Source organism: Pelophylax lessonae (assembly GCF_965119305.1).
Source record: "Pelophylax lessonae genome assembly, chromosome: 6".
In the NCBI taxonomy this organism is placed as follows: Eukaryota; Metazoa; Chordata; class Amphibia; order Anura; family Ranidae; genus Pelophylax; species Pelophylax lessonae.
Window position 1 is genome coordinate 190,551,562 of NC_138773.1, and position 15,850 is coordinate 190,567,411.

Here is a 15,850-nt window from a genome sequence, read left to right on the forward strand (position 1 = left end):
ATACCGGAGAACTGCTTCTTTGTTTGTAGCTTATCCCTCTACTACACTACTATCAGGTCCATGGTCACCCCCACAGATCTACAAAAATACAAAAAGGGACCTAAAAAAAAAAAAAAAAAAAAAAAAAAAAAAAAAGAAGAAAGGATTATAAAAAACTGTATCCGTATGCCAAAAACATACGTGTTTGGAAGCTGATCTTACCAATTCAGGTCTGTCGCGACAAAGTATAAATCAGTGCAGCCTAATCCCACAGGTCCTCAGTGATCTCACAGCAATAAAAAGAGCACTGCAAACAATGCAGTATATATGGGGAGATTAGCCCCATCATGTGTCCATGTATACCAATCAGAGGAGGGGCAATGGGCGCCAACATTTACAGTTCTTAGCTGTGGCAAAAGTGGTGGCTGCTGGGTTGATTGGAGGCAACTGTGTCCAATATCCCCCACCGTGAGTTCCGAGCGTCAGGCCCAGCCGGAAGGGACGTTGGTGCTAAGGTCACAGACGATACCGGAAATGCCAGGACCGCCATCTTGGACAAGGGAGGCTCAAATGAGGAGAAGACGGAGCGGACACGTGTAGAGACCCGCAGGCAGAAGTTTCCACCCACCTGCCAGGGGAGGGGAGATGTACCGAAGGGACATGTCCACAACCCATGTTAGCGCCCCCCCCCAGTGGAACCAGAGAGGGCTACACATGCCGGGTGCAAGGGACACATAACCGTGGCAATGGAAAAAGAACAAAACCAAACACCAGCCAAAGGCAAGAATGGAAACATGTGTACACCCTTGTAGCTGTAGGAACTACAACATTTACAATGATTCTGTGCCATAGGACAAAATACAAATAATAATAAATGTGTGGTAAAAAAAAAAAAAAAAAAAAAAAAAAAAAAAAAAAAGATTTATGGATATCTGATGGGGAAGATCTCAAAAATAAATTGGGTCTGAGGTTTACTGGAACCAAAGTGCTACAGTGGGGATCGAAAGTTTGTGCACCCCAGGTACAAATTTGTATTAATGTGCATAAAGAAGCCAAGGAAAGATGGCAAAATCTCTAAAAGGCATCAAATTACAGATTAGACATTCTTATATGTCAACAAAAGTTAGATTTTATTTCCATCATTGACACTTTCAAAATTACAGAAAACAAAAAAATGGCCTCTGCAAAAGTGTGGGCACCCTGCAGAATTTATAGCATGCACTGCCCCCTTTGCAAGGCTGAGACCTGCCAGTGTCATGGATTGTTCTCAATCATCGTCTGGGAAGACCAGGTGATGTCAATCTCAAAGGTTTTAAATGCCCAGACTCATCTGACCTTGCCCCAACAATCAGCACCATGGGATCTTCTAAGCAGTCGTCTAGAAAACTGCAACTGAAAATAGTTGATGCTCACAAAGCTGGAGAAGGCTATAGCAAAGCGTTTTCAGATGTCAATATCCTCTGTTCAGAATGTAATTAAGAAATGGCAGTCATCAGGAACAGTGGAAGTTAAAGCAAGATCTGGAAGACCAAGAAAAATATCAGACAGAACAGCTCGCAGGATTGTGAGAAAATCAATTCAAAACCCACGTTTGACTGTACCATCCCTCCAGAAAGATCTGGCAGACACTGGAGTTGTGGTACACTATTCCACTATAAAGAGATACTTGTACAAATATGGTCTTCATGGAAGAGTCATCAGAAGAAAACCTCTTCTACGTCCTCACCACAAAAATCAGCGTTTGAACTTTGCAAATGAACATATAGACAAGCCTGATGCATTTTGGAAACAAGTTCTGTGGACCGATGAGGTTAAAATTTAACTTTTTGGCCAGAATGAGCAAAGGTACGTTTGGAGAAGAAGGGGCACAGAATTTAATGAAAAGAACCTCTGTTCAACTGTTAAGCATGGGGGTGGATCAATAATGCTTTGGGGTTGTATTGCAGCCAGTGGCACAGGGAACATCTCACGAGTAGAAGGAAAAATGGATTCAATAAAATTTCAGCAAATTTTGGATGGTAACTTGATGCCATCTGTATAAAAGCTGAAGTTAAAGAGAGGATGGCTTCTACAAATGGATAATGATCCTAAACACACCTCAAAATCCACAGGGGATTACATCAAGAGGAGTAAACTGAAGGTTTTGCCATGGCCTTCACAATCTCCTGACCTCAACATAATTGAAAATCTATGAATAGACCTTAAAAGAGCAGTGCGTGACAGACAGCCCAGAAATCTCAAAGTACTGGAAGACTGTTGTAAGGAAGAATGGGCAAAGATACCTCAAACATGAGTTGAAAGACTCTTGGCTGGCTACAAAAAGCGTTTACAAGCGGTGATACTTGCCAAAGGGGGGCAGTACAAGATATTAACTCTGCAGGGTGCCCCAACTTTTGCAGACGCCATTTTTTTGTTTACGGTTATTTTGAAAGTGTAAATGATGGAAATAAAATCTAACTTGTTGACATATTATAAGAAGGTCTAATCTGCAATTTGATGCCTTTGAGATTTTGCCATCTTTCCTTGGCTTCTTTATGCACATTAATACATATTTGTACCTGGGGTGCCCAAACTTTCGATCCCCACTGTAAATGACACTCAATCTGTGTAATTTACACAAGATGTTCTGAACGTCCGGAGGAAAAACCCTTAAAAAAGGGTCTATGACTTGTTATCTCATTAGGCCCTGGAGGTTTTGTAGCCACAAGTTTGTGTAACCAGCGGGTTGCTTTCTGAAGATTTTATTCCAGTCTCCTCCCCTGGGGTCTAGTGGGTGTGAATAGAGAGCCCAGAAGAGAAGTGGAACATAATAGTTTTGGGAGTTGATCACATCTCCCTATGGCTGAATATATATCCTCTGAGTTGGCGGCTTTTACATGCGCCTTAATTCTCTGTCAGAATTCTCTTTAGGTTCTTCCTATATAGAAAGCCCCACAAGGGTAGTGTAATATATAGACTAACCCCACGGTATGGCAGGCAACATGTTTAGGTTTTAGTTTTTGGCCATTAGGAAGAGGGTGCGATCTGGATGACCTGACAAAGATGCACCATTGTCAGGATCCACATGCCTGGGATCCTAAAGAGAGCTGGCATGACAGATGGACATCTGAATGTACTGGAAACCAATCTATCCCTAATTGAGGGTGCCCTCCTGTAAAGGGGCAGGGGGGAATGATTCGGGCAATTCTGGAATCAGCTTGTAAAAGATGCCAGTAATTAGAGATTTGTTTTTTTACAAGTTCATGCTGGGAATTATATGTGGGTATGATTCTTAGAGGTTGACCAGAATCATTTGATTTAATTTTTCATTCAGATCACACACTCTTCCTAACGGCTAAAAACTCAAACCTAAACATGTTACCTGCCATACCATGGGGGTTGTACTATATATATTTCAGACTGCCTTTGTGGGGCTTTTTATTTTAGGAATAATCAAAAGAGAATTCTGGCAGAGAATCAAAAGGCATGTAAAAGCAGAAAATTCAGGGGATATATATAGCCAGCCACAGGGAGACGTGATCAACTCACAAAAGTATTCTGTACCACCTCTCCTCTTCTAGGCTTTCAATTCACACCCACTGGACCCCAGGGGAGGAGACTGGAATAAAATCTTACTTCAAAAAAAAGAAACCCGCTGGTTACACAAACTTGCGGCTACAAAACCTCCAGGGCTTAATGAGATAAAAAGTTATAGACCCTTTTGGGGGGGGGGTTCCCTCCAGACGTTTAGAACACCATGTGTAAACTGCAAGATTGAGTGTCATTTAGCGCTTAGATTCCAGCAAACCTCAGACCCCATTTATTCTGGAGGACTTCCTCTTCAGATATCCATATATTGTAAACATTTTTCTTGCTTGTTTGCTGTTCCTTTTCTTGCTTTACCCTATAGATTTTTTGCCACACATTCATTTTTACTTTTATATTGTCACATGGTACAGAATCATTGTATATATTGCTTTATGTAGATGTTGGAGGTCCTACAGCTACAAGGGTGTACACCTGTTGCCATTTTTACCTTTGGCTGGCATTGTTTGGTGTTATTTTACCACTGCCAGCCATACTGTTCCCCTTGCACCCGTAAAGTGTAGCCCCCTCTGGTTCCACCAGGGGGGCCCAGCAAGGTTTGTTGACATGTTCCTTCGGTATATCACCCCTCCCCTGACAGGTGGGTGAAAACATGCCATCTGTGGGTCTCTACACGTTTTTGCGCAATATTCTCCCTTTTGAGCCGCCCTTATCAAAGATGGCGGCCGCAGATTTTCTGGTTGCGATGTCCTTGCGTGTACGCCCAGCACTGACATAACTTCCTGCTGGGCCCGCCGCTCAGAGCTCATGGCGGGGGATATTGGAGACAGTCATCACAAACCAACCCAGCAGCCAGCACTTTTGCCACAGCTTGGAACTCTGAATCTTGGCGCCCATTGCCCCCCATGGGATTGGTCTACACAGGCACGATAGGGCTAATCTCCCCATATATACTGCGTAGTGTGCAGTGCTCTTTTCATTGCTGTGAGATCACTGAGGACCTGTGGGATTAGGATGCACTGGTTTATTCTTTGGTGTGACAGACCTGAATTGGCAAGATCAGCTTCCAAACAATTATGTTTTTGGCATTCGGATACCTTTTTTTTTTTTTTTTTTTTTTTTTTTATATATATATTCCTGATTTTTTTAGGTCTCTCCCTTTCTCTTTTGTAGATCTGTGGGGGGTGACTATGGACCTGTCCCCCCCCCATAGCAGAGGGATAAGCCATTTAGTCTGAGGCTCCGTGTTGTGTCCATTATAGACCCAGCTACAAAGAAGCAGTTCTCAGGTATTTTCCATGATTTTTTGTGGCTTGTTTGTGGATACACATGAACTCACATTACACAGGTTACCTTAACATTTATATTTACACGTTTTCCCTTACACATATGCTTATTTATTTTGCTAGGCACACGCCAAATCTTTCAGGTTGATTTATTTATATCCCTTGTGTCTTGGGACCCAGTGCTTTGGGTGCATAGCATCATTGTCTGTCTTGTTCCTGGACCTCTAGCATAATGTGATAGGTTTTGCATTGTTTTGATCATGCAAGTCGAATAACAGTCTATCAGGGTGTGAAATACTAAATCAATTGTTGTACCTTATGTATTCTAGAGTTCCTTCTGATATGCTGACAATCACCATCCCCCTGAGGAAGACTTGCTAGAGGCTACACATGTCGGGGCTCTGCATTTATGCAATCAGGATCATCATCTCTTGCTTTACAATTTTTCTGTTCACATGATATGTGGTATCTTTATTTTATTACTATTGTGTTTTTCTAACTTTCCCCTAGAGTGCTGGTCTTGGGGTTATTTTAAGGTTTCATTTAATAAATATTTGACTTTATATATTGGTGTGATATAGAAGAAGAAAAATATATATATATATAATATATTCATAGCCCAAATTACACTTTGCTACAATGTAAAGTAGTGAGTGTACAACTTGTATAACACTGTAAATTTGCTGCCCCCTTAAAATAACAACCCACAGCCATTATTGTCTAAACCCCTGGCAACAAAAAGGGAGTACACCCCTAAATGAAAATGTCCAAATTGGGCCAGATTAGTCACTTTCCCTCCTATGGTGTCATGTGACTCGTTAGGTTTAAGGTCTCAGGTGTGAATGGGGATAAGGTGTGTTAAAATTGGGGTTATCGCTCTCACTCTCATACTGGTCACTGAAGTTCAATATGGCACCTCATGGCAAAGAACTCTTAGGATCTACAAAAAGAATTGTTGCTCTACATAAAGATGGCCTAGGCTAGAAAAGGATTGCCAAGACCCTGAAACTGAGCTGCAGAACATTGGCCAAGACCAAACAGAAGTTAAAAAGGACAGGTTCCACTCAGAACAGGCCTTGCCATGGTCAACCAAAGACGTTGAGTGCACGTGCTCAGCGTCATATCCAGAGGCTGTCTTTGAGAAATAGACACAGGAGTGCTGTCAGCATTGCTGCAGAGGTTGAAGGGGTGGGGGGTCAGCCTGTCAGTGCTCAGACCATACATCACACACTGCATCACACACTGGCTGTTGTCCCAGAAGGAAGCCTCTTCTAAAGATGATGCACAAGAAAGCCTGCAAACAGTTTGCTGAAGATTACTGGAACTATGTCCTGGGGTCTGATGAGACCAAGATAGACTTATTTGGTTCAGATGGTGTCAAGCGTGTGTGGTGGCGACCAGGTGAGGAGTACTAAGACAAGTGTGTCTTGCCTACAGTCAAATATGGTGGTGGAATGTCATGGTCTGGGGCTGCATGAGTGCTGCCAGTACTGGGGAACTACAGTTCATTGAGGGAACAATTGCAACATGTACTGTGACATACTGAAGCAGAAGATGACCCCCTCCCTTCGGAGACTGGGCCACAGGGCAGTATTCCAAACACGATAAGGACCCCAAGCACACCTCCAAGACGACCACTGCCTTGCTAAAGAAGCTGAGGGTAAAAGGTGATAGTTTGGCCAAGTATGTCTCCAGACCTAAACCCTACTGAACATCTGTGGGCATTCTCAAATGGAAGGTGGAGGAGCGCAAGGTCTCCAACATCCACCAGATCCATGTCGTCATCATGGAGGAGTGAAAGAGGACTCCAGTGGCAACCTGTGAATCTCTGGTGAACTCCAAGCCCAAGAGGGTTAAGGCAGTGCTGGAAAATAATGGTGGCCACACACATTATTAATACTTTGGACATTTTCACTTAGGGGTGTACTCACTTTTGTTGCCAGCGGTTTAGACATTAATGGCTGGGTGTTGAGTTATTTTGAAAGAACAGCAAATTTACACTGCTTTACAAGCTGTACACTCACTACTTTACATTGTAGCAAAGTGTCATCACATGAAAAGATATAAAAATATTTAAAAAAAATGTGAGGGGGTGTACTCACTTTTGTGAGATAGTAAGTGTGTGAGTGTGTGTGTGTGTGTGTGTGTGTGTGTGTGTCTTTTTGGGTATCACAAAGTCCCTTTCCTATTCCCCACCTCTTCCTCTTTGTGAAGTTTATTTTTTTATTCTAATCTGAGACGGATACCAAAGTAATTTCAAATACAGCTACTTAATTGATGGATTACCATTATCAGTTCAGTTTTGTTAATCTGGAAAATATAATGTCATTATCTGGTGTTCCCCTTTTCTGACAGAGAATTAGGAAGATCTCAGGATAGATAGCCCTCTCCCGAGTCAAGGTGTTGGTGACTCAGAAGTCCACTGGCCAATTTACACTTCTAATATCTCAATATTTCATTTATCCACCCAGGAGAGAATCTGCTTGCTTTCTTCAGGGATGTCCGATTTTGGGTACCCACTAGGTGGTTTATGTAGGCCAAGTTGTGGCACTGTCAGACTGCACCCTGACTGGGTGACCAGGTAGGGGTGGGGTGCAGAGTAGGAGTCAGCCTTTTGGCTCTCAGTTGATAGGAAGGATCGACTCCTGTGGAGGCCAGGTTCCCTGGACAGTCAGCGAATTGTAGACTCCACTGAACCCATCAGGCTTTCATCTATCAATACTACCTTCCAGTGAGAGGGAAGGAATGATTTCCCTTAGTCTACGTTCTTGGTGTTGCTAACGCCTGTAATCTGCCCTAAAAGAAGCTCATGTACTTTGAGCATTGGGCGTTTTGCTTAAAATGTCAAAACGCTCAGATGTGAACAGGGGCCATTGAAATTAATAGGATTTGTCTTGTTGGGTGTTTTTTGAGCTGATCCTATAGCAGAAAACGCCCCCAAAACGCCTACATGTGAAATTTGCCTTAATCTAGGGCAAAGTTGGAAAACCACCATGACAGGGAGACTTTTACCTGGCTGGTCAGCAGTAGAGGTGGATCCAGAGAAAGGATCCCCAAATTTCGCATGGAGTCTGCAAGATCTGTCATCATATTAGGGACATTTCTGGCATCAGTGGCTACGAAGATGCCTACCTTTATTCTTAACAGAAATGGCAAGCGGAAGTGAGTCAGTCTAAAAAGCAGCAACGTTGAGTGGGAACCCCCCCCCCCCCCCCGATTGTGAAAATGTAAAACCTATATAAAACGTTACCTACTGTCCAGGTTGGAAAGACTTATAAAGGAGATCAACACACTAAGTGAATGGCACCCCACATGTAAAAACATGACCTCGGTCATAATACATGGAAACTAGAGATGCACTGAATTTCGGCTGCCGAAACATATCAGCCAAAAACGGTTAACGGCATTTTGTGGTTGAGAGAAAAAAAAAAAAAAAAAAATGTCCCGAAAAAGCACATGATCTTGCCACAATTTTTCCGCAAATTTGACTGCAAACACTCATGCAATTTTGTGCCCATTTTACCACGATTTTACTGTGCTCATGGTTCTTCTTGGGACTTTACAAACCAATAAAGACTTACCCTCCAATTAGGAAATCAGTCTGGAAAGTGAATTAAGCAGCCATTTCTTTGGAACAGAAAAAAAAAAAAAAGTAGGAACCTACAACAGAGTTTGATAAAACTCTTGCAATGTATAAAGATCATATTGATGGGGACTGGGTTTACCTCAACAAAACATACTTTAGGCAGCCAGAGCACTTAAAAAGAAAAAGTACAGCCAAAGCTTGTTTCCCTGTACATCTTCTATGGATTACAGGAGTACAGTTCGTTCTGCACTCCTGTGACCCATTTTTAGCAGACAGCGGGCTGAAGCCTGCTGTCGGCGGACATCAAAGAGCTGGTTCATGCTGGGGAAAGCTTGTGACCATATGGTTGGGGTCCACCCAGATGCCTGGATTGGCACCCGACTCGTCCTCTCAACGAGACACTCCCACCCCCTTCATAGCCCAAAGATCCAGTGAGCGCAGTGGGGCAGAGCAGAGAGCCAGTGAAAGTCACCAGCTCTCTGCTTACAGAGCACGGACAATCAGTCTGATGCTGCATTCACCTAAGTAAAGATGATTCCAAAGAAAACATTTAAAAAAAAAAAAAAAAAAAAACTTTTAACATGCACCATATGACATTTTACAATTAGAGTCTGCCAATTAAATGATAAAGTCTTAAAGCAAACCTGTGCTTTGACAGGCAGAGCAAAGCAACAGGTTAAATAGCCCATTCCCCAGTTGCACTTAATGGCTATTCCTTTGCTCCTCTGCTCAATTTTAGGAGCAAAGAAAGCCCTGTGTAATCTCAGAGTTGCTCCCTTTGGAACTTAAACAGGGCTCATGCCTCTTCTTTCCACCATTTGGCACAGCTGAAAACAATCACCAATGTACTTACATGAAGTAACATGATGTTCTATACCCTGAAGTATCTAATTTATTATCCACTCTCAGCAACTGCCTGAAGCAGCAATGGAGTGAAAGAAAAGTGGGTTGTGCGATTCCCTGGCGAGAAAGAAAACCCGTACCCAGCACATGCAAAGTACAGGTTCTCTTTATTTTATCAATTGGCACAGAACTAAAACATACAATCACAAAGCTCCCAAAACGAACAACAACCTTAAGGCTGCATTCACATGTCAGCGTTTGGATCGCGGGCAGAACCGCCGCGGTTCTGCCCGCAATCCGGAGATTATTGCAAATCGCGGGACGCCTAGCGTTGCCCGTTGATTTGCAATAGCCCCCCAAACGCTGAGCGATGTTGCCGCGATTCCCGCCTGCCGAATCGCGGTAACATCGCGCAAACAAAATCGCGGGACGCAATACGCTCCAAAGAAGCTCTTGTACTTCTTTGGAGCGTATTGCGTCCCGCGATTTTGTTTGCGCGATGTTACCGCGATTCGGCAGGGGGAAATCGCGGCAACATCGCTCAGCGTTTGGGGGTCTATTGCAAATCAACGGGCAACGCACAGGCGTCCCGCGATTTGCAATAATCTCCGGATCGCGGGCGGAACCGCGGCGGTTCTGCCCGCGATCCAAACGCTGACATATGAATGCAGCCTAACTTCTAATATAAATATATACAAACATAAAAGTCTAAAATAAAATTAGAAGGCAAAAAGGGAAAAATACATTTAGTAAGGCTGACCACAGACTAGCAGATATCTCCCCAAGCATAAAGGTCTACAAAAGCATATATTCGTGCCCACATATATACATAAATCTACATAGCAAGTTGAAGAATTGGATTTACTTACAACAAATTTTCCCAACAGTTTAGAAAATCTCCCTTTGACAGCACTTGTAAGTGCCTGAGGTGCTCGTTAATCGCCCAATAATTGCAGGCATTGCTTTAAACTGGAACCGTTATGTCTGAATACTGGACCATATATGGCCAGTCAAAGACTTTTACAAAGCACTTAACCGTGTTATAATGAATAACTTAAAGGAAATTTTCTAATTATCCCATTCAAATTTTACTGGCCGGGTCAATTCCTTACCTGGTTAATTGCTGTGTGGTTTCCATGGAAGGGAGACTGCCTATCCTTATCCCGATGGTGTCTGCTGCTGTGTTTACTTCTTTGAAGTTGCTGACGTAACTTAGCAATCTAAGGATGAAATTATGATTACTATAATGTAAACAAGGTGCAGCTATAGTTAAATCAATAACAGTTTAGAGGCTGCCTTTGACCTGCTTTGCACTGTGGTACTGTAGCGTACCCTGTTAAAGAGGAGCTCCAGGCACCTTTTAAAAAAATAAAAACCTCAGGGGCTACAAAAAGTGTAGCTGCTGCCTTTTAAAAAATAGCCACTCACCTGTCCCATGGGCCAGCTGTGAGCTCCCCCAAGCCGTCTTCATTCTCTGTCCTCCCTTGGCGGCGGCATCTTCACTATGGGCACCCGGTTGTGACAGCGTCCGGCTTTACAGCCGGGTGTCCACTGCGCGTGCGCAAGTGGCACTGCGCATCCTGACTGCCTCCACTGGTTTGCTTACTTCATTTACTGCATCCTGGTGCCCTCTCTTCCCCAGAAAAGTGACACACGCATGCGGCCATCCACAAGATTTAAAAGAAAAAAAAGGTGACTCATCCGACCAGACCCCCTTCTTTCATTGCTCCATGGACAGTGGTCTTAAAGTTATGGTTGAATCATGCATGTGGGCGTATAGTATTTACAAAAAAAAAAAAAAGTGTCACAATAAGATTTTTTGTACTTACTGTAACATCTTTTTCCGAAAGTCCATTTGAAGAGAACAGGAATTCTTAAAGGCGCGGGCAACAGCCACAGATAATCAAAAGATATGGAAATCTTTCTACAAAAGAATATCTGAAGAAATCCATGCCTGAATCAAGGCTAAAATGACGAAAGGGCCAGGCAAAATAGGAAAAATTACCATGACCAAGGGGAAGGCACCGATGATCAACTTGGTGCTCCAGACCAGAAGAGACCATCACCGTTACCTGCAGGATTGATAGTCAACCAGTAAAAGCTACCTACAAAAAAAAAAACAAGTGGAACAAACACTGCTTAAAATGGGAAAACAAAAAAAAAAAAAAAAAGACAAAAAACGCTCAACAGGAGAAAATGTTTTCCGGGCCAAGTTTCAGAACAGAAACTGATCCCCAGTGAAAAGTTTGAACAGACATAACCTGTCCAATGAAAATCCCATTCAGTCAACTACAGAAAAAAAAAATGAAACCTAGAATACCTGACCCTTGGCTTAAATAAAAAAAGGAAATTTGTTAAGGCATTGCTTTTAAGTAGCCCATTTGTTCAACCAGGGGGTTAAACAAGAACAAAAGAAAAATTAGAACTCTATGTAGATGGGGGAATCCTCCTCACTGAGGTATTGTATTGCGACTGTGGAGAGACTTCCTCGCTGTTAGAATACACTGATCAGCAGTGCAGGCTATAGCTGGCAGCACTGATAACGTGGGGAAAACTTGATTGGAATGCTGCTTGTACAGAAGTTGATTGGTATATGGATTTCGATCCATCTATGGCTGCAGGGCTGGCCCTACCATGGGTTCTGTTGGGTCCTTTAAACCCAGACAGCACTTTGAGAGGGGTGGCAAATTGACTCCAAAGATTTTTTTTCCAGCAGTTGTGTCATACAGGGACAGACTGGGCCAGGGGGCAGGGTGACGGTCTGCTGCCCTGTAAAAAGGCCATCCTGCTGCCCTTGACAGGCATACTCCTTTGCCGGGCGCGAGGATGCGCACACAGTAGCACCAGCTGTTAAACACCTGGGCACACATGAAGAGCTCAGGTATGTGCGCTGCTGGGGGCAGGGTACCCACAGGAGACACAGCCTTCCCCACCGGCTCTGTCAGCAGCCAATGTTCAGCTTGCATTTCTATTGGGGGGAACGGGAGGAGGGGGTGTGGCTAACCCGCCTTCTGCTCTGCTGTATGCGTGAGGCAAGGCACTGAAGACTGTGTGAGCACAACTGAGAGGTAATTAAATTAGTTTGGTGTGACAGGACAAAAAGGATGTCCATTTTTTCTAGTAGTGGCTGCTGATTTGCTGGATGGTCAAACGTTGCATAACCTGTCATGCTCAAAAATCACTATACTGCACAGCCATGGGTGCAATGTGTTCACTGCACATGGGCCCTGAGGGGGGTCGCACTGTGCTGACACACACTGCACCCATGGATGCCCTAGGGCGTCAAGAGTAACATGGTGGCATGTCATAATTTTGCATACAGACAAGGTGCTGTTGCATGTAAATCTGACTTCCCTGAAATTTTATCTCTAGTTTAATTATTATATAAAATTATGAATGTGGGGGGCCTTTTTAATTTTCGGATCCAGGCAGCACATTGTCTTGGGCCAGCCCAAAGAAAAGACGATTTGTTCAACAGGAGGCTTAACGATTAACACATTAACCAATTGAATACAGGGTAAAGGAGCGGTCACTTTTGAAATCAGTGTGACTGTGCAGGGCTCTACCTGCACAACCACCTTATTCATTCAAAGTGGTCTGTGAATGAACAAACGACAAGTCCCACCTGTAATGCAGTACACAGACTTGTAGTTGACAAAAGAATACAAGTATAGTAATCACCGCACTCGCAGTCTATTGACACTCTGCAACTGAAAAATCCATACCTCCACACCAGAGAACCAGGAGCCTTATTCCACCTGCCATCCAAAGGGCTTCTTCCCATCAGCATCCAGGAGGTAAATCCTGGGGTGTGATCTCCACACTGAAACTGGCTTAACCACTTCCAACTATATAATTCAGGAATCAAGCAACCTACCCCTGAATAAGAGCATGTGCTGCTGAAGAGTGAGGAGGCGAGTGAGGAGTAAACCATATGAGCATGGACTTGAGATTAACAGCCCCACTCAATGACAACCCAAGGCTACTAAAGCTAGATACCTGGAAATACATCTCTAGACTAAGGTTTGCGGTTGATAGGACCTTCAGTATTGCATGAATTGCTAAAATCCAGGAAATAGACTGATGAAAGGCCTCCCAAACATTTCACAACATAGGATGGCAGGAAAAGGAACTAAGGCTAGTGCCATGAGCAGGGACCTTGTAGGTCAAGAAGACCCTGAGGAGAGGGATAGGACTAACAGTCAAGCACCTTAAGGAGTGCAACCTTTGGAGAGGGCAAAGGACTCCCTAATTAGGGAGGAGTTAAAGTAGGAGTGGGACAGCAAGCCCAAAAGCTAGTGAAACTACCAACATTAGGATTTGGAGGCCTGATGGTGTGGGGAAGCCAAAACAAACCTGGAAAAAAATACAAAAAAAAAAAAAAAAGGGTGTGGAAACAACAAAAACAGCAAAGAGGGGTTGGAGGAGGTGCTTAACTCAAGGGTCTAAAAAGTGGAGGCTACAGGTGGGGACCTGAGCATCCAAATGCCTGGGAGGTTTCTAGCGGGATGAACAAATCCCCAATTGCAAAAGTAAGGGCGCACCTTCATGTAGAAGGCTGAGCAACAGGGACAGAAGACCACCCCTACCCCCCTAAAGAAAAAAAATTCTGAGAAGAGGGAAGGAGGGCATAAAGCAGAACTTCCCCTATAGGGCGAAGTTACGCTTTAGGAAAAGATGTTAAGTCTCTTGGGATGCGAGCAAATAAACGAGTGGCATGGCGGTTAGACGGGGCAATAAGGATACTGGCTTCAACCTTTTTGCTTGCCAGGAATACAAGTCAAATGTTTAAGAATTCCTGTGTCCCTCAAAAAAAAAAAAAAAAAACATTTTTTTAGGACTCAATCAAAACATGCAGATACTTAAGTATTTGCCAGTCAACAACCATAATTACAAGTCAATATTAATACCAATCCAGGAGGTTAACAGAAAATTCATAATTTATAACCATGAACAGAATTCATTAAGCATTCTCCTCACTCAATCTCAGAACATCATATGACCACACAAGAATGGCTATATCAATGCAAAGAGCCTTCCTACTATTCAGCACACAGCAGCTGCCTAACCTCTTTCAGCTGCTCATTGCTGCCCCAGGATGCAGATCGCTTGTGAGAGCTTTTCTTCTTTTCAGCATACTCCTCAGCCCAAGCACTTTCTGTCTGTTTGGCATAAAGAAAAAGGAAGTACATTCTGCATTACAATTACATATACATCATTTAATTAGGCCATGCATAGCAGAAGATTTAGAGGCATGATTTAATTGGTATGCTGAATACAAACGACTTATGCAGCCGTGATTTGCAACATGTCGCTTAATCAAAACATGAATTACAAACAAATGAAATGAAATTATGGGCTTGATGCACATATTAGTACAACTATTGTCTTCAATCAAGCCTTTGAAGCAAAATCTCCTACTTTGCCTGTGCAGGAGTAAAAAAAGGTTAAGTTATGCACCCTCTTCCTAGAAGTACCCAACAGCTGGGAGCAAAAAACGCCACTCTGAACACTTTAGAGCTTGGAGGGGGGGATACTACAAGCACAGGCTTCTAAAGCGAGTTTCCACCTTTGGATTCAAAGTTGGGAATCTGGGAACATATAAAAATGGCATTTACAAAGCATACGTAAAAAAAAAAAAAAAAAAATAAAATAATTTCCCAATTTTGCTTACATTTCTAGTGGTTTCTTTTTTTTTTTTATTATTAAAAATACAATGTATCCTCATGAGATCTTTAACCCTTTGTTGGGACAGCGTGCAGTTTTTATAATGAAGGTCTGCCAGCACAGTACAGATGGGGATAATTATGGTTAACAAATTTTCAGTCCCTTTCTAAAAGCAGTATTAAGCCCAAAACAAAAACATGCAATAGATTGCAACTTACCAATCATTGGATGTGGCGGCTGCATCAGTTCTCTTTTAGGCCCCTTTCACGCAGACTATCCGATCAGGTTCATCTGTCAGTTTCTCAGTCAGACCCGATTAACGGATCCATGCATTGCTATGGACAGGCGAGTGTAAAAACTGACTTGTGTCCATTTATACCCGCATACCTCTGGGTCTGTTCCACTAAACACACACTCCAAAAAAAAAAAAAAAAACACACCGGAAGGGTATCCATCCTTTTCCGTTCAGGTGAATCAGATCGGAGGGTAATCTGAGGGTAGTCAGGTGCAAACAGACAGCAGAGACCGTTTACTCCCCGTGACCCATTGAGCAGAGCTGTCTCGGTCTGTATCTGCTCTGCAAAAACTAAGTAAATGTAGAGGTTTTTTTTCGTTTTCACCTGGTGATCTGGCCAGTAAAAAACTTCTTGTATTAAAGCAGATGTACAGCCAAAGCTTGTTTGGCTGTACATCTATGGATCACAGGAGTGCAGTCTGTTGTGCACTCCTTGGACCCGTTTTCAGCAGAGAGTGGGCTGAAGTCCACTCTCTGCTGACGTCAGTCCAGGCACCGTGGCATTGCAATAATGGAAGTCGGGATCCTCCAGGTGCATGGACCGACACCTGCCTCAGCCTCTCAGCGAGCTGCTGAGAGCCTGAGCCGGCCGCCCCTTCACAGCCCAGCGCTCCGGTGAGCCAGGAGAAGAGCAGAGAGCTGCTCATGGAGCTGTCAGAACAGAGATCG

The 15,850-nt window shown here is 43.4% G+C and overlaps 1 protein-coding gene across 2 annotated transcripts in view; it reads right to left on the reverse strand.

Moving 5' to 3' along the window:
• FAM117B (family with sequence similarity 117 member B) overlaps window positions 1-15,850 on the reverse strand; it is a 113,348-nt gene that overhangs the window by 53,629 nt on the left and 43,869 nt on the right. For both annotated transcript variants that reach the window (XM_082261312.1, XM_082261311.1), the window contains exons 3-4: window positions 14,289-14,381; window positions 10,332-10,439 (exon numbers count right to left, since the gene is read on the reverse strand). In XM_082261312.1, the coding sequence (XP_082117438.1) occupies window positions 10,332-10,439; window positions 14,289-14,381 (201 nt within the window). The remainder of the gene's footprint in view (window positions 1-10,331; window positions 10,440-14,288; window positions 14,382-15,850) is intronic.